Raw genomic sequence first — 24,351 nt, 5'->3', positions numbered from 1 at the left:
CCTATAAACATGTTGTTGACGCCACAGCCAGTCAGAGATACCTGGTCGGCCTGCTCCGTCCCCTCTGGCGCTCCCCAGGAGAACAGTATGTTTGCAGATTGGCGACGGCTGCTGCTGTTGCGAGATGAACTGAGCATCTGTGCTTTTAAAGACTTCTAAGTGCGCCTCTATCAGAGCCCACGGTCAACTGCCCACAACTCCGACGCGCTAGGCAAGCAGACAAGAGCTACCTTACTCATATAAAGGCATTGGCTCACCTTCACAGGTAGACCCATGGAATGATAACTATGGAATACCACTGGATACTTCTCTCTGTGTTTTTACAGCTAACCTTCCATCCAGGTAAGACTGAGCCTTTACACTTGACGCGCCAGTTTACGCAGACAACTGTTGCTTTTCAATTTTGAACAAAGAAAGGGTATCTGTTTTAATGCTTGCTATTTTGCAGCCCAGTGTGATAAAGATAATCTACGTATAGCGAACCGTACCGCTGCACTTGCCTCCCATCGCGATTTGTCCGTACTTCTCTTTGTTCTATGAAGTAGTCAGATCTGAAGGGTGCTGAATAAGACAACCCGAAGTCAGAGAAACCTAATGAGGAAAGTGGATACTAATGCGGACGATCTGGGCGCTGGAGCTACTTTAATATTTTATGTTATACTGGGAAAACAGGGCGCTATTTAAAAAAAAAAGTAATCAAAACGATAAAGTGTTGAACAATGTGCAAGAGTGAGCTTCAAAGAGACTTCTTGATCATTTTGTGCACGATGAAGCCGTTTTTTTATTTTATTTTTTCCTGGAGCTGCACATAACCGTCAGTATGAAAATTTATTGGCGTCTCTTGATTCACAGGAAGTATGCAAAACGTCTGTCGAAAGCAGGACTGCATTCACATGTAATTTCTCCCTTTTTTTTAGATAAATATTGTCACATGTGTGACTTTTAACACTGAGCAATGTAAAACGTTTCGCCTGCGCTCCGGGTTGGTTGGTTGTGTTTTGATCTGAGGATGAATATCAAAAACACATTGCAACTGTTGTGTTTTGGCATCATCTTCAGAGTCCAGCCGAATAGGTCAATCGTCTATAAACAGCTAATGATATCTTTACTGCCTTTTAAAAATACTCAGTGTCAGTTTTTTTTAATTTCACGATTCAATTTTTTGGTCGCTTTAAGTGGGTTGATGTGCAGCCTGTCATTTTTTAAATTCGATTTGGGTTGTTGTTGTTTTTTAATCTTGTTAGGAAACAGAGTTTTGGATGTTCCCAGAGCTATCTCTATGGAAATTTATGAAAAACCGACATTGGCCATGCATGTTTATAAAAGCGGTGAACCGCGAGTGTTGCTGTTTAACTTTGCGCTCTTTTGCGCACATGGTGCGTCTACGGAGCTTCTTCCAGCTCAGGGCGGCATCAGGTGGACTTCCATCTGACCGACAGCTTGGCAGCATATAATGCGCCCATAGGGGACGGTTGATGTTCACGACATTTTCACCAGGGGCTTCGACTAACTGCCACATTTCCAGCGAGCGCGCACAAGCTTACCTGGCATATGACGCAATACGGCACGCCATGAAGTTTGCCTTTAGCCCGCTTACGCACAGTGTGGACCTAATTAAGTTTTACCATGTTTGTTCTGCATTTGGTGGATATAAGAAATCAGATCAACTAAATAAACGCTATGAAGATTCAGTTAGGCTTAATATACATCGCATGCAAATTAATCTCCTTCTTTTATACTGATATCCAAATGTTCACGTTTTAACTCAGGGCAATGTTGGTATTATTTACAGTCTCTTAACAGGGTGTATTTGTATACTGATACCCTGCTATTCCTGAAATTCCGTGTTATTTCATCATTTAAGATAAATGTTTTCTTGCTACACTTCCTTCTTACAATAGTGTCTTTCTTCATGACTTGTTAGTGCCAGACTGGCTCTCTGAACAGTGTTTATTCATTTATATATTTTATCCAAGTATGAATTAAAAGGATGGAAAGAGCACATCTATTCACATAAAAACCTTGTTGTTCATTCCTGTTGTACTGCTGCTGCAACCACAGTCCTATAGTGTTTATCACAAGTGGCTTCAATAAAGACAGTGATGTTTTCTCAGGGAACAAAAACATTACTCGAGCAACTCAATCTTTCCCCACCTGTTTTCAGTTGGTGCAGCAGATTAAGACTCTGGGTAAAACCCCCGCCCCTTTAAATACAGACCATGCTACAGGCATTTGTTTTATTTTATACCATGACTGGTAAAAAGCACATATTAATTATTGAGTGTTTTTTCATATGGCACATTTTTCACCACCAGTCTGCTTTATAATGCCAGCATTTCTTTTAACTATCATAGAACAGTTTACATATTCTGAAGCTGTTTTACTTACACCGCTGATGCAGATAAATGTTTTGAAAAGTCATTTCCAGCTTGAGGGTCTGGATCCATCAGAGAACCCTATTATTAATTTAAGGGGTGCATAATTGCTTTTTGTTTTGTTTTTTTAAGTTAATCAATAAATTGATTGATTTCGTTTTTTCTCGTGAAAATCTTTCTTTTTGGTCTCCTAGCATCTTTCAGTAACAATCAGACATTGATTGACTAGCAACTTTTTGGCAAAACATCTTGTTTTGTGGAGCTACATCCTGAGTACAGAAGCCATGAGTACAATTCATGTTGTTTCAAGAAGTCACAAGTCATAAATGTTGAGAGCAAATAAATATACTGAAGAAGTTTTACATATAAAGTTCATGTCCCTGTTGGTCAATTTGTGAATGATGGCCAGTATAAATCTTTTGTTTTGAAATCTGATGTGGGCTACCCTTATGTTTAACTTTACATCAGAGATTTTATCCCTAAGCTTTCATGATGCATGGGAGGCTTGTGGGGCCATATAAGTGGAAACATCTTGATTTCACAGTGCTGAAAACATTTTACTGTTGTACAATAGCTTTGGTCAAGTAAAAACAAAACAAATCTCCAAATGGATAAACTGTAGGGCCTTAAGTTCATATGAAGGCTTAAGAAATAATGCCTTGATTTTGCACTTTCTTGCATTTTCATACCCGTGGCATTCATTTAAATACATTCTTTTTCCCATTCAAGGTGATACAAAGCCCACTATCACCCCTGCCAGACCCCACGTCGTCATCCAGCTCAACGAACCCTTCAAACTACGTTGCCAGGGTGAAAACAGGATACAGTGGAAGCGGGAGAGGTCAAAGCTGCTGGCAGCAAACAACATCGATGGGATGTTGACATATTCAATTGAGAAGGCTCTGCCTACTCACATGGGTCGCTATATCTGCCAGGAGGAGGGTTCCAAGGAACATGCCTCCATCTACGTCTATGTGAAAGGTACCTAAATGTTTCTTGGTGATTAAACCCTTTCGAGACTGTGTGGTAATTTTGTGAGAGAGAAAGAGAAAGGAGCGTGTACGCAGGCTGCAGGGAAAAGTAGACAAAATCTATGTGTGTGGGTGTATTAGCAGAAGAAGGTGTTTGTGACTTTGCCCTGGACAGGTACAGTAGCTACCAGAGCTATTTATTGAGTGTATGACTGAGTTTTACTGTATTTCTTCTTCTACATGACCCAATATCCCCTTGGCCCAAAGCCATCACTGCTGGCTTCTATCATGTGCTGATCATTCACTCCACAATCCGTTCATCTACCTTTGAGGCAACAAGCAGGAACTGCTTAGCAGATGATATTTAGAAATATTGAGAAGTAATTTGTTTGGTAATCATTTAAATCGTGTTGGAAGATAATCCTGTTTTCTCGTTAAGGAACTTATTCAAAAGGAATATCTACAGATTGATAATCTTTCACATGTTAGTCCTGGTTGTTGGTTGTTTTGGCAACAATTATGGTTCCCATGGTAATAGCAGTGTGACTTAAGACTACAGATCCCAGATTTCACAGGGCACAAACAGCACAAAGTTAAGTCTGAGTTAAGTAGCAACAGTTTCTAGTTTATATTATCAATTACCTCAAACATCTGAGATGAGCCTTCCCCAGCAAGACAATTAACTGCAGAAATTAGTTGGAGATGCAAAGCCATCGACCCAGCCTAGAAAGTCCTCAGTCCCAGTCTGATAAAGCATCTGCAGAATCTATCAGAGCAAACCAATCTATCGAGTCAGCATCTCACAGTACTCAGGGGGTCCACTGAGATCAAAAGAGGACTTATTTTATTTGTATCAGAGCTGTTTCATGGTTGAATTTGGAGATTATTAGCAACATAGCTTTAATAATAATGTGAAACAGAAAAGACTGTCACAGCAAAGTACATTGTTCCTTGTATATAAAGGAATTGGATATCCAGCATTACATCCCCATTATTATAATAAAAAGTTCAAATACCCATATACTGTTACCCTGCTTTCATGCTACCTTTGCAATTTCTTTTATTTATTTATTTTTTGCCAGATCCTGGAAATCCCTTCAGAAAACTAAAGGTGTCTAGATATGTTACTCGTGAGGGAGAAAATGCTTCCTTCCCTTGCCTGGCAACTGATCCAGATCTGGAGAATATGCACCTGGAAACATGCTCCAGTAAAACTCTGCCCCCTGGTCTCCAGTTCTCCGCCAGCCTGGAGCATGGCATTTACATGCACAACACACAAAAGGCCTACGAAGGTTGCTATGTGTGTGCAGGAAGACTCCATGGAAAGGACGTCAGATCAGGCCAATTCTTCCTGAGTGTTGTACCAGGTAAACTAGTGTGGGTGTGCAGCATATGTACATTTTTCGATTTGGCTAAAATCAACCAAAGGAATGACATCACATGAGGTTTGTTTTATTGCAGTACCCACTGCGCCTCCTGTAGTTGAGCTCCAACCATCCACAAGAGTGATTCTGACCCGAGGTGAGAGATTCTCCCTCACCTGCAACACCAGTAATGCCAATAGAGAAATCAACATCACGTGGGTCACCCCACCTGGCTCGGTGAGAACCTTCTGCCTTTGTCTTTGCTGTGTGCTTTGCCGTCAGTGAAAGATTTAACTGCTTCCCTTTTTGAGTTGCCTTAAAATTCTGCATTTGTTGCCATTCCAAATGAGCTGCTACAATTTGGTGCTCCAAAATGAAAATAATTCAAAGGAAATTAATTCAAGTCCCTTATAATATTGGCGAATCTTTCACTGGTAGCACAGCCTCGTCCTTGCGTCTTCCTGTTGCCTGTCTTTAAAAAGTCCACAATGTCTAAGCTTCAGGTATGCCTTGCAGTGTACCTTGTGAGCTACCGTAGGTGTGTGTGCTTGCATGCAGGTGGTTGTGTGCATGTGGTAGTTTGTGCTTGGTGAGCATAGACATGCAGACAGGGTTAATCTCTAGAGATCTCTGGGCGTTGACAGGGTGCCGTCTGGTATCCACAGCAACCAGCAAAGGTTGGCAGTTCTTCAGAATCCCTGATGGAAAAATTTGCCAATAGCCACAGAACGACACTGCAAATCGATGCAGTACGGCCACAGGATGCTGGGAGTTACATATGTGAAGTTAGGAATGGAAAAGGGGTCAGCAGCAAGTCGGTGTGGCTCGATGTATATGGTGAGTAAGTGATGTAATTTTGTTTTTTGCATTTAAAGCTGGACATGAACTTAAGAGTTTTTGTGAATTATTCTCCTCAAAAATTTTCTGCATCATTAAGTTTTCAGTGTTTTAAATGAGTTAAAGGGAACCCAATACACTGATTTCCAATGGTATCAGTATTTTTTGATTCCACTAATGAAGCTTTGTATGATTCATGCTTTTAAAAAATCGTTTTCTTCTGATTGCCTCTCACAAACAAAATATGTGAACATCAGGTAGGTGTTTCTACACTCACATCCAAAGCTGAACACCTTATATGACCATATTAATTAAGCATGTTCTCTCTCATTAATGTCATGGGGCGATCGTGGCTCAAGAGTTGGCAGTTTGTCTTGTCATCGGAAGGTTGCTGGTTCGAGCCCCGGCTTCGACAGTCTCTGTCGTTGTGTCCTTGGGCAAGACACTTCACCCGTTGCCTACTGGTGGTGGTCAGAGGGCCCGGTGGCGCCAGTGTCTGGCAGCTTTGCCTCTGTCACTGCACTCCAGGGCAGCAAAAACAAATACAGGCCATTTACCATATAGAGTCAAGAATAAGAACAAAACTGACTAATGTTGAGCTTTTTGCTCATTGGTAATACTTAAACATACCTTGCTTGAAACTTTACCAGTGTTTTATATAAGCATCCACCATTGCAGCAGTACAGATATGACTAAAACAAAAAGGAAGAGCATAACAGTTAAATGAGAAGATATATTTCACTGTGATTATTAGACATTAATTAGGCTGAACTACATGTAACCCACTGTACAAGAAGTTAAGGGAACAAAATAGCATTGATTCTGTACTATCACTTCCACTTTCTTTAAAGACGTTAATGCATCTGGCACTAGTATTGTGTATATCATGAACTCTCATGGACCATCACCACTTAGAGTCACATTTTATGGTGACAACAAAATAAGTTAATATTCCTGAAACAGTCACTGATTATCTGGCATGTGATAATAATAAAATACATAAGTAACATCATGCCCCAAATAACAGACCAAATCAATCAGAGCATACAGTGGTACATTTTCTCCCAACCCCTGATGAGATCTATTTTCTAGGGGTGCAACGATACACAAAATTCACGGTTCGGTTCGGTTCGATACTTTGGTGTCACGGTTCGATATTTTTTCGATACAAAAAAAATGTTCATGCCTTTTTAATTTGTCATTTATTAAAATTATAAATATATATTTTAACTCAAAAGTACAGTTTTTAAATTTAACCCTAACCCTTGTGCGCGTTTTTTATTTTGACAGCGAATGCGCACCTGCGGACCACTTATGTGCAGCCCTGGTTATTTAGCTCGTCATATTGCAGCCACAGAAATTCTTTTGTCCATGAAACCATGAAGCTGCACTTTCTTTTTGCCTTATAGTCTGATTTGTCATAACTTCTCCGTTTTGTGGTAAGCTTTTCTTTGGCTGTCACTTCTTCACCCTGACCTGTCTTATTTGGCTCAGAAGAAATGAAATATATATCCTCCTGCTTTTACACACGCACTCACATAAGCTCAGCGATTCTCTGCGCGATCAACCTCTCACATGTTTAAGCTTGCTGCGGGAGATTTCACTTGTCATGTTTGCATAGTAAGCTAACGATTAATAAGACGATGTCAGAGGAATTGGTGCACAAATTTTCATCACTCACAGATCAGTGCTGTCGCTCTCTATACACAGTTCGCGCGATTGCAAAGTGAAAGCAAAAAAACAAGCGCAAATTCAAACGCGATTTCAATATGTCACATGTTGACAGTGGCTCACCGATGCCAATGACATAATTACCCAGCTACATTTCTGAAAGAATGCAAAAGCATTGACATATATTTTTCCTTCCTACAATAGCCCGACGGGCAGGGAAGAGATAGATTTTGGTAGCCCGACTGAAAAAAATCGCTAGCCCCAGGACGTCGGGCTAGCGATATTGCAAGCCCTGTATCTGATTGAGGAATCACTCATCTTTGGAAAAGAGAGTTTATTACAGAGAAATGTCTCTTTCCAAAATAAAAGCTATACTATCCGCTTCTTCTGGGCTATATTCTCAGCAGCATAAGGAGAATCATGTGCTAACAGCTGTCTAAATGACTCGGCTAAAGTTAGTAGCATGCTTGTTGTTTTTGTCTTTGCACTAGGATGATGTCGGCGTAAATGTGCAGTCATATTCGTTGTGTTCCCACTAGTGATTTCAGGTTAATCTCGTTGAAATGACCTTAACGCCACAACACGGCAAATCTCCGTTAACGAGCTACCGCCGATCGCCCCGTGCATGGGGCTAGACGGCCAGCACGTTAACGAGCTAACTGCGCTAACACACTAGCTCCCACCCATGTAATTGAGCATTGCACGGCACATCCAACATACTGTTTTACTTTAGTCCATGACTCGCTTACCTTCAGGGTCATACGTCACATGAAAACCAAAATAATTCCAAACGCCAGATCTGGAGAGCTTAACTTCTGTCTTGCTAGCTTGCCCTGCGCTCTTCCTTCTGACTATGCTGTCTGTGTTGAGCACTCAGTGGATCTGCGCTCGACAGTGCAGCCTAGGCGGAGTAGTCGAACGCAGATTCACTGAGCGCTCAACACAGACAGCATCGTCAGAAGGAAAGTTGATAAAATAAATTACAAATGTTGTATTGTTCGATACATATGCGTACCGAACCGAAAGCACTGTATCGAACGGTTCAATATCGATACGAATATCGTTGCACCCCTACTATTTTCAGTATTTAAATTTATCCTAACCCTTTGGAGTGCATGTGTTGGATGAGAACAGCACTAGTTAGATAATTCAGACTTCGGTGCATTAATCTACAAATTTGACAACAATTTAATTTTCTTATTTTTCAGAAAGAGGATTCATCGACTTAATGCCCACAAACAGCAGCATCTTTCACGTCCGCTCCGGCGAGAGTTTGTCCCTGAAAGTTCGAATAGTGGCTTATCCAAAGCCACACATCTCCTGGAGCTTTAAAGGCCACGAGCTGAGAAACACAACTGACCATGTGATCACCACACACAGTGATGAATACAGGTGTGACAGCACACAAGCACACACTTGCTTTGTTTTATTTAATTGTTGGAAAGATGGAAACATCATATTCAGCCAGGTTTATTTTAGGTGAATCTCTGGTTTAGCTGCAGGTCATAGTCCCTTTAAATATACAGTTGAAACAGTGCCCTGGGGTTTATTGTGAAACAGGAGCTGTCAGACTGTGAATGACTGTCTTGAGAAATAAAACCATGATATATCTGGAGTGTAACCTACATGCTGCAGATAGAAATGTGTATTCTGATGTAATCCTGCATGCCTCCCACCCTCAATATTACTGTCAGGAGATATGGCATTGTGAAATATGTTGAAAAATTCTGCAACAGAAAAAAAGATAATAAGAGTATATCCTGTTGGGTGAACAGCTTTTAAAATACTTATTTTTGGCAAAGAAGATATGTGTTTATTGCTACACTTTTTTATGTCTCAATGATCATTAGAATTGAACTTCATTTGAGTAATGCTTCATTACAACAGGAAGAAGACACCCAGACTAGTTTCAAGATGTTTGCTGAGACTTGTTCCTAATAAAACCCTGATGCAACCTTTAAGCCTGACTTTAATATAACTCGTAAATATCCATTGATACAATTGATATCAGGGATAGCTCAGTAGGTAGAGTGGTTGCCCCATGATCGGAAGGTCGGGGGTTCGATTCCCCTTAACAGCTACCCTGAGGTACCCCTGAGCAAGGTACCGTCCCTACACACTGCTCCCCGGGCGCCCAATGGCTGCCCACTGCTTCACTGAGTGAATGGGTTAAATGCAGAGAGCAATTTCCCCACGGGGCTCAATAAAGTACAATAATGTACACACTTTCTTCTTCTTCTGATACCGATAACTAGAAAAAACTTCACCAGATGAACAGAATCAACTTTTGGGGGTTTATTACTACAGTGGCCACAACAGTGAATAGATGCAAATAAAGACTGAAAAGATTTAATACTTGTCTAATAATATTTTTAATATGCATACTGCAGATGCACATGAAAGAGCAGAAAACAAAGAAAAGATGGTTACAATATAAAATGCAAATATCTGAACATTTTATGTTCTTTCTCACAGGGTGGCTAAATGAGAATCAGCTCTTTCCTGTTTCGGCACAATTAGAGCTTGAATGAAATACTGTGATATTTGAATCTTAAAAATCAACAAATGCACTAATAAAATAATTATTTTATGCTTAGTTACATCAGTGAGCTGAGGCTAGTGCGGCTGAAAATGTTAGAGGGTGGAGTTTACACCTTTCAAGCCTCCAATGGTGATGCTTCAGCAAATCAGACATTCACCGTCTTTGTGATCAGTAAGTTGTTTTCACATTTTTTTTGAAAGGTTTCATATTCCCTTAAGCCATGGGATGAATTTCATGACCCACCCATAGTGTATTTTACACTTACTTTGTGTGGAATGAAGTCCAGCTCTCCACCCTCACCACACCTTGCAAATATACCTTGCTAATGCTTAAACCAATATTTTTCCTCTGGTTCATTGTCACATACCTAACACATTGTGACATTAACTTGTGTTTATCAGGTAAACCAGAAATTGTATCGATTGACAGCCCAGTGAATGGACAGGTGCGCTGTGTGGCTGAGGGTTTCCCTGCTCCCCAGATCACCTGGTACTACTGTGAGCATCCATATGGCAGGTGAGATTTTTAAAGCTTCTAAAATCCTTTCTATTTACTGACTACTACTTACTGTTACCAACATGTCAAAATATTTTTTTAAAGGGTTGTGACTTCTTATAAGACGTTTCTGTTTGTCTTGCTTTTCTCAATGTTTTTGTGGACGGGGCTGCATCTTGAAATGTCATGTCATACATTCCTGCACCACGTTTAGCAATGACAGCTGCTGGGGCACTGCCAAACATATCTGACCAAACAATGGCCTTCAAAGCCCCTGATTAAGTGTTGAGCAACTTTTTTTCCCAAAAATAATATAGCTAGAGAGTTTCAGTTATTATGCTGACTGGTGTGATTTCGTAAGGCTTTAAACATTTCAGTTTGCAAAAATGAAAAAATGGATGTGGTCCCTCAAGGGAAACTACACATTTTCATTGTGATAAAAACAAAATATTTGCTCAATTTGTAACACAGCTGAAAGTAAAATAATAATTAGCAGAGGCAGAGTGCAATGGTATGTGCTGCACTTTAGAACCCCAGCCTAAAGTAATTATACTGGTTGGAAACTCATATTAGCCAGATCGGTCATCTGTCTCATAAACTGACTAAACAAAGGAAAACCTGCCAAACCAAAATCAATAGCAGCTCTGTAATTTGTAGCCAACAAACAAAATTCTCTAATGTTATCCAATTATTAGATTTATGTCTGCAAAAAAAAGTCTCATGGCTTTAGCAAGGCAATGAGGCATGCATGCATCTGTGAATTTAACAAAATACTTTCCAGAAAGTCTTTCTAAATACAACATTTTCATTTTGCATTTCGGAGAATTCTTCTTGGTTTACTGCGTATTTTAGCACTGTGTTTGCACACAACACTAACCATTTATTTATTTGGAGTTTTATCTCCATATTCAACCTTTAACATGGCTGAAATGAAGTGCATGTCAAGGGTCCTAAAGGTCACACTAAAGACACATTGGAAAGAGTCAGGAATAAGATAAGATAAGATAACCTTTATTAGTCCCACACGTGGGAAATTTGTTTTGTCACAGCAGGAAGTGGACAGTGCAAAAGTTATGACGCAAAAATTAGAATACAATAAGAATAAATACAGTACACAGCTGTACAGAATAGAATAAAATAATATACTATATACAGTAGAATAAAATAGAATAAAAATATACAATAAGATAAAAATAGAATACGAATGCTATATACAACTGAGTAAAAATACAACGATGCCAGAAAAGATTATTGCACTTAGTGTTATTGCACATGTGTGGATGTGTGTGTTTGTTCAGTTAAAGTCTTTATTATGGAGTCTGACAGCAGTGGGGAGGAAAGACCTGCGAAATCTCTCCGTCCCACACCGTGGGTGCCGCAGTCTCCCACTGAAGGAGCTGCTCAGTGCTGTCACAGTCTGCTGCATGGGGTGGGAGACGTTGTCCAACAGGGATGACAGCTTAGCCGCCATTCTCCTGTCACTCACCACCTCCACTGGGTCCAGAGGGCATCCTAGAACAGAGCTGGCCCTTCGGATCACCCTGTTCAGTCTCTTCCTGTCCCCAGCAGAGATGCTGCCGCCCCAGCAGACCACACCATAAAAGATAGCAGAAGCCACAACAGAGTCATAGAAGGTCTTCAGGAGTGGGCCCTCCACCCCAAACGACCTGAGTCTCCGCAGCAGGTACAGCCTGCTCTGCCCTTTCCTGTAGAGGGCGTCTGAGTTATGAGTCCAGTCCAGTCTGTTGTTCAGATGAACACCAAGGTACCTGTAGCTGTCCACAGCCTCAATGTCCATACCCTGGATGTTCAGTGGTTGCAGTGGAGAATGCTTGTGCCTGCGGAAGTCTACCACCAGCTCCTTGGTTTTACTGGCGTTGATCTGGAGGTAGTTCAGCTGGCACCAGTCCACAAAGTCTTGAGTCAGTCCTCTGTACTCCTTGTCGTCCCCATCAGTGATGAGGCCGACTATTGCAGAGTCATCAGAGAACTTCTGCAGGAAGCACTGGGTGGAATTGTGGGAGAAGTCTGCAGTGTAGATGGTGAAGAGGAACGGAGCCAGAACCGTTCCCTGTGGGGCCCCCGTACTGCAGACGACCCTGTCCGACACACAGCCCTGAGTCCTCACATACTGTGGTCGGTCGGTGAGGTAGTCCAAAATCCAGGTAGTGAGGTGATGGTCCACTCCAGAGTTCTCCAGCTTGTCCTTCAGAACCGAGGGAAGAATAGTGTTGAAGGCACTGGAGAAATCAAAGAACATGATTCTCACAGTGCTTCCAGCGGTCTCCAGGTGAGCGAGGGAACGATGTAGGAGGTGAATGACGGCATCATCCGCGCCAATGCCAGGCTGGTAGGCAAACTGAAGTGGGTCCAGTGATGAGCTTGTTAGGCGCCGAAGCTGAGCCAGGACCAACCGCTCCAGGGTCTTCATCAGGTGGGATGTCAGAGCCACCGGCCTGTAGCTGTTGAGGTCCTTGGGGCGTGAAGTCTTTGGCACTGGTACAACACAGGAGGTTTTCCAGAGCTGTGGGACTCTTCCCAACCTCAGGCTCAGGTTGAAGAGGTGCTCCATCACCCCACACAGTTGGTCCGCGCAGGACCTGACGACCCTCGAGCTGATGCCATCTGGGCCCGCTGCCTTCTTGCCATTAATCCTCCTCAGTTCCCTCCTAACCTGGGTGGTTGAGAGAGACAGGCTGGAGCCTTGTGTTGAGTGTGTATTGGATGCTGTTGTTGGGGGTGGGGGGGAGTGAGCAGGGTGAATAGAGGAGGTGTGAAGTGTCTGAGGTGTCAGAGGTGGAACAGCAGCAGTGGGGGTGGGTGAGTCTGCAGCCGATGTTGTAGACTGTCTCATGGTTGAATCAAATCTGTTGAAGAAATGATTCAGTTCATTTGCCCACCTCACATCCCTCCCAGGCAGAGAGTTCTGCTGTTTGTGGCCTGAGATGGTTCTGAGGCCTCTCCAGACTTCACCAACGTTGTTTTGCTGAAGCTGGTTCTCCATCTTCTGCCTGTAGCTGTCCTTCCCATTCCTTATCAGTCCCCTCAACTCTCTCTGCACCCTTTTCAACTCCTCTTTGTCTTTGGAATGATGATGATGGTGGAATGTGAGATTGAGGGATTTGACTGGGCTGACCTGTGATTGGTTGACTGTGATAAGATGACCCTCCCATGTGACAGGGGATTGAGAAGTATTGATTTGTGATTGGTTGGTGCTACAAGTGAACAGGGTTCATCTTGTGTCAAACATAAAGTGTGCTGAAGGAGGAGCCCTGGGTTGCTGTAGCAATACCAATCCAAAGCAGCTGGGTCAATGAATCACTGCTGATAATCCAAACTTTAGCCAGTCATTTTTAAAAAAAAAAATTGTAGTCAAATCCACTTAACGCTCACTACATGCACAATCATTAAAGGCATGTAAGGCATGTATATCCAAGTAGAAAGTAACCTGATCTAAGTCAGCTTATCACCAGAGAGCACTTAAATAACTGCTACTCTTATTAGTACAGTACCGTCAAAGGTTAATTACAAATATTTCATCTTTGGTTCATGAGCACAAAAAGACATCACAAAAGGTGAAACTAACAGCTGCTGTTGTACTAAAATAGAAGTGCATGCTTCTGTGGTTCTGCATATTGTAAAGTTAGGTTATTTGAAAGGGTTTTATAGCCTCAGGAAAGTAATCTTTCAGAGACATACAGAAGAGATTCCAGACAACAGACAACCGTTTTGAAATCTAGATGATCCCATCAACTCTTTTGTCAACAGTATATAATCTTCTGCCTTCAGGTGCTCCCAGCAGGTAAATTCCACCCAGGAGGAGCTCAATGTCATCACCATCACACTGTTCAGTCCCATGTTTGGGAAGACAGAGGTGGAGAGTCGGGTGAACATCAGCAGAGCACGGTTCAATACTCTGGAATGTGTGGCTACAGTGGAGGGAGAGCAAGCCTACATACTTTACTCTATTAGTGGTGAGTTGAATTCACGGATATACATCCAGTCATACATAAGCAGCACAGGTAGTCTAAATAGGGGTTGTGGAATTAAAGGAGGCGTTGACGTCTGTCAGTTCACATGTTTTGCTGCTGAAGTGATGCAATCCTCTCCATGCTTTCTTTGTAATATTATAGGACAACAACAGAGGACATAGGTGTAAGAATTTATTTACTTTTTGGAACACAAAAAAATTACTGATCTGGCAAACTCTGTCTGTGACTCCATGCACTAAGTTATCTAAGCAGGTCTTCCCCTCAGTGAACGCCACTGAGGGGAAGGATAATTCCTCAGCAAAATATTTACTGAAAACATGACTTTGGCAGGGATTAACCCATAAATGAAGTCCTACTACTAGATGTTGTTCGTCTATGATCTGTTAGGTAAACATTGGTGAAGAGATACCACCGACATGATTGGCTCAGATAGCATTTGGTGAGTCCATTGTTTACTTCATGACCCCAAAACCACTTTTTTGTAACGGCCTCCCCATCTGCTCTGCAGTGTCCTCAAAGTAGTCTGAGTCTGAGCTGAGTTGTCCCCAAATGAGCCTGGAGGACTGGGTTTATGCAAGACACAGGGGCTAACTGTGGCTCCAGCGGGTATGTGGGCGAGCATTATGAGGAAGACGAGTGTTTGTGGCCAGACAGGACAGGCCTTTGGGAGTGTGTGCCCAGGATTTTTCTGCTTTACAGAGTAACAGCGGACCAGACGGAGGCGCTGAGACTGTGGAGCACAGTAGGAGTCCTGGCAATGCCGGGCATTGTGGGGCTGTGGGAGGCTCGGAGGTGTCAGTGAGCTGCAGCAGAGAACACGCAGAGCTTTAGAAACCACTGACAGGTTTACAGGGGATTAGTTCCTGCAGACTCTGCATTCTCAGATTTGAAGTGGAGAGAAAGCTTCTTATCGCTAAAGAGCTTATTACACCCCACTGTACAGAGGAGCAAAACAATAAGGCATCACAATGAGCCAGACACAAAGGAACAGAACACTGATTACTTCTAATTATTCCCAGCACAGCTGTATAAAATAAGGACAACATTGTGGCTTAAAAAAAACCAAACTAAAAACAAGGGGAATTTCAGCAACTAGCAAAACAAAGTGCATAATTTTTTAAACAAAGAATAAAAGCACAGAACTCCACAGTATGTATACTTGTATAATTGGATTAGTTTGTGGTTATTTGATCAAAGTGGGCTTCACTGTGACTTAGACTTCTCTGTCTTACCTTATTGCCTCCGTGTCAATGTCGTTTAGAATGTAAACATGACAAACCTTGAAAAGATTCCCCGATTGGCTCTATCAAACATTACTGTTTCTGTCTCTCTGCAGAGAAAAGAGTACCACATGACCTGTTCACCCCTCTGCTAATTGGCTCCATTTCAGCAGCAGGCATCCTCTGCCTCATCCTTATCATGCTGTTCTACAAGTACATGCAGGTAAGAAAGCACTGTACTTTTCCTGCATGCCCCACCCTCTTTGATTACATTTATAAACAAGTGAATAGAAAGACCAGAGAGATGCCACGTGTAATTAATGCATGAATTGTCTTTTGATATCTCCGTGTCTTATTGTTCACACTAGAAACCCAAATATCAGATTCAGTGGAAAGTTATCGGAAACGACTATGTGGACATTGACCCCACCCAGCTACCGTACGATGACCAGTGGGAGTTTCCGCGAAACAACTTGCGCTTTGGTGAGCATCCGGAACCTATTCACCAAAATCTGTACTGTGTTCCGTATCTAGGCTCCCGTAATTACATTAATCCATAATTTCTGACACACTGCAGCCCTAAAATTTATGTTCTGGGTGCCATGTCTTAGGTGTAAGTAGGGAGCAGGATGATATGAAGATAAATGGGGGCTTGTATCTGTAATAAAGCCTAACAGTCCAGTGGGTATGACATCATCGTTGCCACCCTCAGGCTAGTTCCCATTGATTGACAGCCACTCTGGTTTCTGTGTATGGACACAGCATTAGGGGCTTAGCCATGTCTGTGGTCTTTATTTACTAACCAGTTCCACAGTTCATTAATGATGAAACCCCACTCCCTCACTGCAAACACAATATTGTTGACATATTCTGGGTGTTTTCAACAAACCTTAAACAGGATCCTGCATGTCCTGGTGCCTACGTACACAGCCTGGGGGTTAAAACTGCTGCTGTCCTAGGAACACTACCATGGAACTTGTTTGTTGGAGAAAAAACAGGATGGGGATTAACAGTTTTGTTTCTGTCTCCATTTTTTAGGGAAGACTCTGGGATCTGGTGCATTTGGAAAAGTGGTGGAAGCCACTGCATATGGACTCTCCAAAGCAGATTCAGTCATGACTGTGGCTGTGAAAATGCTCAAATGTAAGTGCTGTCAACACACATGCAAATGAAGTGGGATAAGCACTGTGTAGCTGTTTTGACTATGTGAGAAATGTGCACAGTAGCTTCACGCTGTCCAGAAATTCTAATGAAAACATAATTTGCCTGCAGATGCCTGTAAACAGAGTCATTACGTGGATATTTTTTGGTGGTTTGCACGCTATGCTATATAGCTATATTAAAACATTTCAACAGAGCTCTTTTATTTCATTTAGCTCTCAACAATTATGTATTTTAAGCTAGCAAATACCAGATCACGATACGCAAGCACTGCTTAACATGAGTTTGGCTACAGTGTACCCTTAATATTTCAGTGAATAATGAGTGCATTGCATATTTTTCTTTCCACAGCTAGCGCTCATGCCACAGAGAAAGAAGCACTAATGTCAGAGCTGAAAGTCCTCAGTTACTTGGGAAACCACATTAATATTGTCAACCTGCTGGGAGCCTGCACAGTTGGAGGTGAGGCAACCATTTTCACTTGCGTTATTGTTTATGACTGGAATAAAGTTGTAAACTTCATAAATTGCTGCAACTTTTGAGGAGATTTATTTTCACTGTACTGCAGGTCCTACCCTGGTGATCACAGAGTACTGCTGTTTCGGAGATCTGCTCAACTTTCTACGCAGAAAGAGAGACTTGTGCATCTGCTTTAAGCTTGAGGACGATTACTACAACCGCAACGTCATGCAGCAGAGAGTCACGGATGGGTCAGGTTCTTTTTTATCTTTAAAAAGTGATTTATTGTCCTGTGGAAAAGACAGAACTAGTATTTACTATCCAGAACGTGCGTAGGAGGAAGTTATTTGGACAGCAGCATGCTTATGTGTGGCTGTATTCAGCTGAGACCAGACTGCTCCTTTCCTCTTCACAGTGACAGCTTGAACAGCTACATGACCATGAAGCCTTCTGTTGCTGGCAACGCACCGGTCAGCTCATCCTCTGAGAAGAGAAACTCGCTACGCAAAGGCAAGCCGGCCAGCCATTCATCAAATTTCTCCTATCTTTATTAGCACGCCAAGGTGGTTACATCATCACATTGGAAAAATCATCTTCATTTTGTTTGTCTTCTCAGGTGGTCCTTACGTTGAAGCAGACACGGAGAATGAGATGTTTGCTGATGACGGTTTGTCTCTGGACACCGAAGATCTCCTCAGTTTCTCATACCAAGTTGCCAAAGGCATGGAGTTCTTAGCCTCGAAAAATGTGAGCATCCACTTGAATGTCATTTTTTAATGGCAGTCCATATAAAGCAGCAAAATACATATGTTCAGATTTTTTCACTCACAGTGAAAAAATTTGGTGTCCTTCCAGAACATTCTAGGGAGGTTTTTACTCTTAAATTTCTGTACACCTTTAACATTATCATTACCACCCCACATTCTGTCCTTTTGAGCTAATGCTATAGGGTTATATTGCTTGCATAAGATCAGTATTTCTTGTCCATTTTCCTCATAACTGTGCTGCAGGTTTTGATGTCCAGTCATGACAATATTAGGCTGGACACAAACGGCAGTCCACATTTGTTTCACTATTTATTTTCTACCATATATAAAATGCATTTTCTTTACATGGACTACCAAATTAGATTTGTGGATAAAACTCTGATGCCTGATAATCTGACCTTTTTAACGCAGCACATGGATCATGTTTCCACAGCTAGTAAACAGATCCAAAATGGATGTTGAAGCAAGCTGCTGAAAAATTCATTGGTTGTGGAGGCAATGATACTGAGGCCAGTGTTCTCATGTATCAGTGTCAGTGGTTGTATGTTACAGACCCAAGTGTGGAAGCTCAGTAGCAAAGAGCATTCAAAAAAAGCACCTCATTCATGACTATGTGATTAACTGTTAATGTATGTAACATGTATCATGTATCACTGGATTGTATAAGTAATGATGCATTTGTTTTTCAGTGTATTCACAGAGACCTGGCTGCCAGAAATATCCTACTGACTGAAGGAAGAGTGGCCAAAATCTGTGATTTTGGCCTTGCCCGAGACATCACCACAGATTCTAATTATGTCGTCAAAGGCAATGTAAGTCTGCACTAGCTGCAGGACACACAGGGATATAATATTAGAGGCGTGATACATCTTTAGTATCACTAGTTTGGAGTAGGATAAGACTGTTTGATAGGTTTGGAGGTCATCCGCTTAATTCATCACCATTCAGACCTACTATAAAAATGAATTCCTTCCTTATGACCTATTCTAGTTCACTAGAAAGTGAGATTTAGTTTAAATGATGCTTCATTTGAATTCACTAGCAAAACTTTCACGTGCTAGAAAATAACTAGCAGGAAAGTCTAAATTTAAGATTTCACCAGAATCAAAATCATCAATAGTGTCACAAGGAAAGATTTGGACTTTATAAGTGATTATTTGAACAAGATTTTTGTTTGTTTGTTTGTTGATTTTAGCTTTCTTGCTAGTATGAACTCTACTCTTGTAATGGATTCGCAGGAACATGGTACAGACAAATCCGGAAAACTGGAAGCTTTTGTTTGTGTAGTTCTCAAATTGTAAATCCAGGGGTTCATTTGCCTTGCCACACTTCCTGATATGTAAATTCAGGAGTTATCTAACGTACCTGTCTATAAGACGAGCTTTTGTGAACACAGTAGCTTACGTGTATTTTTCCCAAACCAGTGTAGGTACCTGATCTTATCTGTCTATGGAGAACCTGTACTGTATTTAATTTACATTTTATAGAAGAATCTCTTTGTGATAAAGTTTTCTTTTAGCATATTACATTTTTTCCTTGTTTCAACAGTGGCCTCAGTTGTTCTGTATCCCTCAGGTGCTAGACAGCTGCAAACACAGTACTTTATTAAAAAGAAAAAAACTTTAACACTTACATCTCTTATGCAAGTAGTCTTATTTCTGACTGACCTCTATCCCAAATTTATTTCTCTATGCATGACAGCCAATAAACTGATTGTCAAATTTGTGAGGTATGAGCCTCACAAATTTGTGCCGAGCTCTGCGTGTTCTTTGGGACCCCAGGCAAATACCTTCTGCATACTTTGTCAAGGCTATTCATTTATCAACCCTCTGTTGCACATTTTCTGTCCCCAGCCACATAAAAAAAACATTTCCAGGAAAAGGTTTCATGTCACATTGTAATTTATTGCAAGTTGCCATATACTCACTTTACCTTTCAGGCTCGTCTGCCAGTGAAATGGATGTCTCCAGAAAGTATCTTTGAGTGTGTTTACACATTCGAGAGTGACGTGTGGTCATATGGCATCTTGCTTTGGGAAATCTTCTCACTGGGTATGTCTCTCCATCCACTTTATGTGTGTTTGTCTGGCTATCTGTGTGTTTTCACAAGTGTGTAATGTAACTAAATATCTTGGCTGAACATAGGAAACAGTCCGTACCCTGGTATGCAGGTGGACGCCAAGTTCTACAAACTAATAAAAGAAGGATACAGAATGGATGCCCCAGAGTTTGCGCCCAGTGAAATGTGAGTTTTTGTTGAATTGAAATGTGGATCATCAAAAGGAGAGATTTAGTGAGACAGATGGAGGTGGACTAGGACTAGGAAAGAGTGTAATGAGCAGGATATCAATAGCAGCTTTCTTTCTTCCTGTTGTGCTTGGCTTTTCACAAGAAAAACTAAAAATGAGGATGTGTTAAAACTTTCAGATGGAAGTGAGAACAGAAAACAATATACACAAAAGAAACAGGATATAATAATTGTATGTTTGATTACTGCTGTGCAGGTATGAGATTATGAGGTGCTGCTGGGATGCTGACCCCTTCAACAGACCCCCGTTCAGGAAGGTCGTGGAAACGATTGAACAGCAGCTGTCAGATGCCACTAAGCGTGTAGGTTTCAACATTTGAGTGTTGTTTTCTTTTATTATCCAAGGCAACATTCCTGGAAAATAATGTACCCAGAATACCTCACAGACCATGAGTTTAGCTTAGATAGACTTTTGTTCCAGTTGGTAGGGTTTATTAAAGGACAGGAAATTATTGTTAGACAAGCCTAGAAATAACAAGATATCATTTCATTTTTGGAATCATATTAAATATAATAAAAGCAGTGATTCATACCGTATTATCTTTTGTGTGACAGGACCACTTTAGCCAAAATAGGATTGTTATTACATTTGAAAATAATTTCTATTTGGGAGTATGGCTTAATTTTGGATGGACCCAGGCCTTGCACATGTATACATGTGGAGCTTAATGTCTAAGAGAGAGTAACAGCACAAGCAGCAATCACTGACAAAAAACATGAGACCGAGCAAGTTAGAAATGGTAAATGGCCTGTATTTGTATAGCGCTTTACACTACATTCAGTCATCCACCCATTCACACACTGGTGATGGCAAGCTACATTGTAGCCACAGCTGCCCTGGGGCGAGGCTGCCGGACACTGGCGCCACCGGGCTCTCTGATCACCACCAGTAGGCAAACATTGGGTTAGTATCTTGCCCAAGATATTTGGGAGGGCCTGGGATCAAACCACTGACTTTCTGGTTAGTGGCTGACCTGCTCTGCCACCTGAGCTACAGCAATCCTAGAAATAGCAAGAATGCTTGAAAAGGACACGATATGTTAGAGATGTGTTGTGAAGTCTCCTGCAGAGGCATTATATGATGAGTAATTCTGCATCCCGTATGAAAATTGTCAAGATAACAGAGCTGTAGAATTTTATTACAATGCTGTTGATGGTTGTTTAGGCTCTGCCTAAAACCTGGTTTTGATCTTGAGAAAAAAAAAGAAAAATAAGAAAGAATGAATAGGAAAACAACACAGCTAAAAGACAGAGTAATTGTGTAGATGAGACAACACTGATCACTGATATGTTTAAAGTTAAACACGCCAGTAACAGTATCAACCGTCACAGATTTTTGTTTCGCTCTTTCATCTTATCTTTAGATTTATCTGAACTTCAGCTCCATGCTTCCTATGATGCCTAGAGCAAGGGAGGAGCAGAGTTCTCAGAGCCCAGCGTCTCACCATCTCAACTCAGCCGGCAGTAACAACACTCCAACTCAGCCCTTACTAGTCCAACACGAGGTCTTCCTGGAGGGAACAATCCTCTCAGCCGAGTGGGTGTGAGAACCCACCCGACCTGTCTGGCTGCCTCATAAAGTGCCTGTAATGATCCGCCACAAAACACCCAACCACTACACCTGCTCCTCAACCTGGTACCAGCAGCATTTTTTTGTCCTGTGTTGCAGAAGGAAGGCATTTATCTTTGCCACTGTTGTTGACGACTACGGGGAGAACAGTTGGACTAATGCTCCCCTGCTTCCAGGAAGGAACTGTTAAGGCACCAGGGAGAATTGAGGGACATCAAGCGTTACTCTAAAACTGTCATTATGTAAAACCATATTACACTGTAATCAGTTTTGTTTTGTTTTTCCAGTTAATTTTTTCCTTACACATTTCATACAGGTTGTTTTGGTGTTTTTATTTTTTTACCTCTTTTTGTTTCTTGCGTTTTTTCCGGGGCGTGGGGGGAGTGTCTCTTTTCTCTCTCCGATATATATATATATATATAGTAGTGCTGTCAGCATTAATCTTGCATTAACGGCATAACCCGCATTAACGTGGCAAATCTCCGTTAGCGAGTTAGCGTGGGGCTGCGCAGCATCAATGCTTTAGCGCAGTTAGCTCGTTAGCGTGGTTTGCTTGTTAACGCGTTAGTGCTGTCCAGACCCACGCATGGGCCGATCTGCGCTAACTCGCTAACGGAGATTTAATTAATGCAGTTATGCCGTTAATGTCATTTTAACGAGATTAACACTGACAGCACTAAGATATACATATATATATACTTTTTGCATTTATGTGTTCTGTTATTGTTTGTTGTTTCCTTTCATGAAAATGTATGTAGCATTTTTATTTTTACTGTGGTTTGCTGTTGCAGTTGTTGGAGGAAAAAGCACTCAAGGCACTTGAACTTCACATCATTCCACATACTAACTAATGCAGCTTTTACTTTTTTTTGATATCCTGTTCTGTTATCATCAGTATTATACCCATCTGTTTAGATCTATTTTACATGAAGGAGCTACTTTTCAGGGGCCAATTGAAAATGAGATGATAAGATTCTGGTGTATAAGCTATTAGACAGCATGTTATGCCATGCTTAGAGTCCGTAAGTGCTTCATGTTAGTTAGAACGTATTTCTGCTTTTTTGTATGCTGGAGGTCATTTCCTAGACACTAAACACCTGTCTTTGCTGAACCATATTACCACATTACCATGACTTGGGGTGGCACTTATTCTTTACACACAGTTGTCTTCAGAGAGATGGTACGCTAGCTTTTCATTTATTCGACTTTTAACTGCTTAACTGTATATAGGTATAGGTAATAATGCTTTACGATGAGATGTTAGATCATTCTTTACAACAGAGACGATTCCTGAAGCCTTTAAGTCTTCATTTTAGTTTTCTTAGACAAGCAGGTCGTTTTTGACAGATGCATTGCTGGAGTTCTCCTGTTAAGGGTGTAAATAGCTGTTAAGGTTGATATAGTTCCTCTCCTGCCACATCCAGTGTATGATATTTGTTTACAAGCATGAGACAGGTACTGCCATTTCTGCGCTGTGTTTTCTCTGTATTTCACCTTCTATCCCTTCACAAAGGACAAGGAAACAGAAAGGCAGTTGTTTTCACCCCATGCTAACGCTGTACTTCTGTATTGCAGTACAGTGGTTAAAGTCATATGAAATGCCATTAAGTGGACTGCAGTATTCCCTGAGGTGACAAGCAAGAGGAAAACACAGGGTCTTCCAGGCTCTAACTTCAGATATTGACACTGGGTACAGAATTCAGCGTGTCGGTCATCTCATTGTTCTCCGGCCAGTAGCTGGTTTCCCAGCAGTACCTCTCTTCTTTGTATCCAGCTGTTTCCTCCACCAGAAGCGGGACTTTCAGCACCTCTCAGCCAGTAGTCTGTATCAGTCCAGACCTTTATGAAACCCCCTCTTCCTTGTGGTGGATGTTATGAGGAGCACCCAGAAAGTGTCCTGTTTGAGTGTATGAACATGTGTGCTTTGTTCTATGCTTGTGTGTGTGTATGTGTGTTTGTGTGTGTGTGCGTGCATGTGTGTGTGTGTCTGCATGTGTCTGTATGATTACTGTCAAGAGGTGCCACTACTAAAGAGTCATCAAGTCATTTAGGCTTCAAAAACCCCACAGTCTTACTGCTCTGTCTTTTTGTAAATATAAATGTGCATATATTTTAAAGTAACATTGCTTTTGAAGATGTTTATCTTATTGAGGATATGGTACAGAATTTTATTATGGTGTGTTTTATGTGCGCACAAACTTCCTACTGTAGATTCAACTTGAGAAATTGCTTTTGTCTGTGTTGCCACTGCAACTTTTCACTCTGGCTAATTTTAGCTAATTCATTATCTCAGCCAGTTTTGCCAGTTCACTTGGTAACTGCCAAAGCTGAACTGCTCCTTATGGTCATGTGTGATCATCACAAAGTCAATACAATTCTACAACCAGGAAGAAGATGTCTCAGAATAATAGAGAGATCAGTTGTAACTGCATTTCCCTCCTCTCATTTAAGAGCTTTTGGTTGCATTTTGCTGAATATTTATTAAAAGCTTTAGAGTTATTCTGTAAATTTGATGTGTTGTTATTACACGTGTCAGTGTAAATAAAATTTGTGTATATTGAATTCCCAATCAAACCTTTTGGTCCTTATTTTACATCTTTGCTCCCACAATTCAACTTAC

General features: G+C 41.4%; 1 protein-coding gene across 2 annotated transcripts; it reads left to right on the top strand.

Annotated features, from left to right (window-relative positions):
- On the top strand, positions 1–24,293 carry kita (KIT proto-oncogene, receptor tyrosine kinase a). Of its 2 annotated transcripts, none has more exons than XM_085447468.1 (21): positions 1–342; positions 3,105–3,356; positions 4,429–4,713; positions 4,808–4,947; positions 5,376–5,547; positions 8,427–8,610; positions 9,816–9,931; positions 10,162–10,276; positions 14,045–14,229; positions 15,584–15,690; positions 15,836–15,950; positions 16,506–16,610; positions 16,980–17,090; positions 17,197–17,338; positions 17,503–17,597; positions 17,704–17,834; positions 18,544–18,666; positions 19,794–19,905; positions 19,999–20,098; positions 20,358–20,463; positions 21,526–24,293. In XM_085447468.1, the coding sequence occupies exons 1-21, from the start codon at positions 279–281 to the stop codon at positions 21,706–21,708; spliced, it is 2,943 nt and encodes a 980-aa protein (XP_085303594.1). In that variant the 5' UTR covers positions 1–278; the 3' UTR covers positions 21,709–24,293. The 2 variants fall into 2 exon arrangements, with proteins under 2 accessions (XP_085303594.1, XP_085303593.1); XM_085447467.1 differs by having other exon boundaries at positions 5,355–5,547.
- The last annotated feature ends 58 nt before the right edge of the window (positions 24,294–24,351 follow it).

This window comes from Copadichromis virginalis, linkage group LG23 (assembly GCF_057382275.1).
Source record: "Copadichromis virginalis isolate Kocher_CV1m ecotype Utaka linkage group LG23, C_Virginalis_male_GT1.1, whole genome shotgun sequence".
NCBI lineage: Eukaryota > Metazoa > Chordata > Actinopteri > Cichliformes > Cichlidae > Copadichromis > Copadichromis virginalis.
The sequence above is the reverse complement of the archived record's forward strand: the minus strand, read 5'-3'. Positions and strand labels throughout refer to the sequence as shown.

Excerpts from the sequence above, each read along its gene's own strand:
- kita (XM_085447467.1), top strand. The coding sequence starts at position 279 with ATGATAACTATGGAATACCACTGGATACTTCTCTCTGTGTTTTTACAG. Across the intron at positions 4,714-4,807 it reads CTTCCTGAGTGTTGTACCAG|TACCCACTGCGCCTCCTGTA; the intron begins GTAAACTAGTGT and ends GTTTTATTGCAG. Across the intron at positions 8,611-9,815 it reads ACACACAGTGATGAATACAG|TTACATCAGTGAGCTGAGGC; the intron begins GTGTGACAGCAC and ends TTTTATGCTTAG.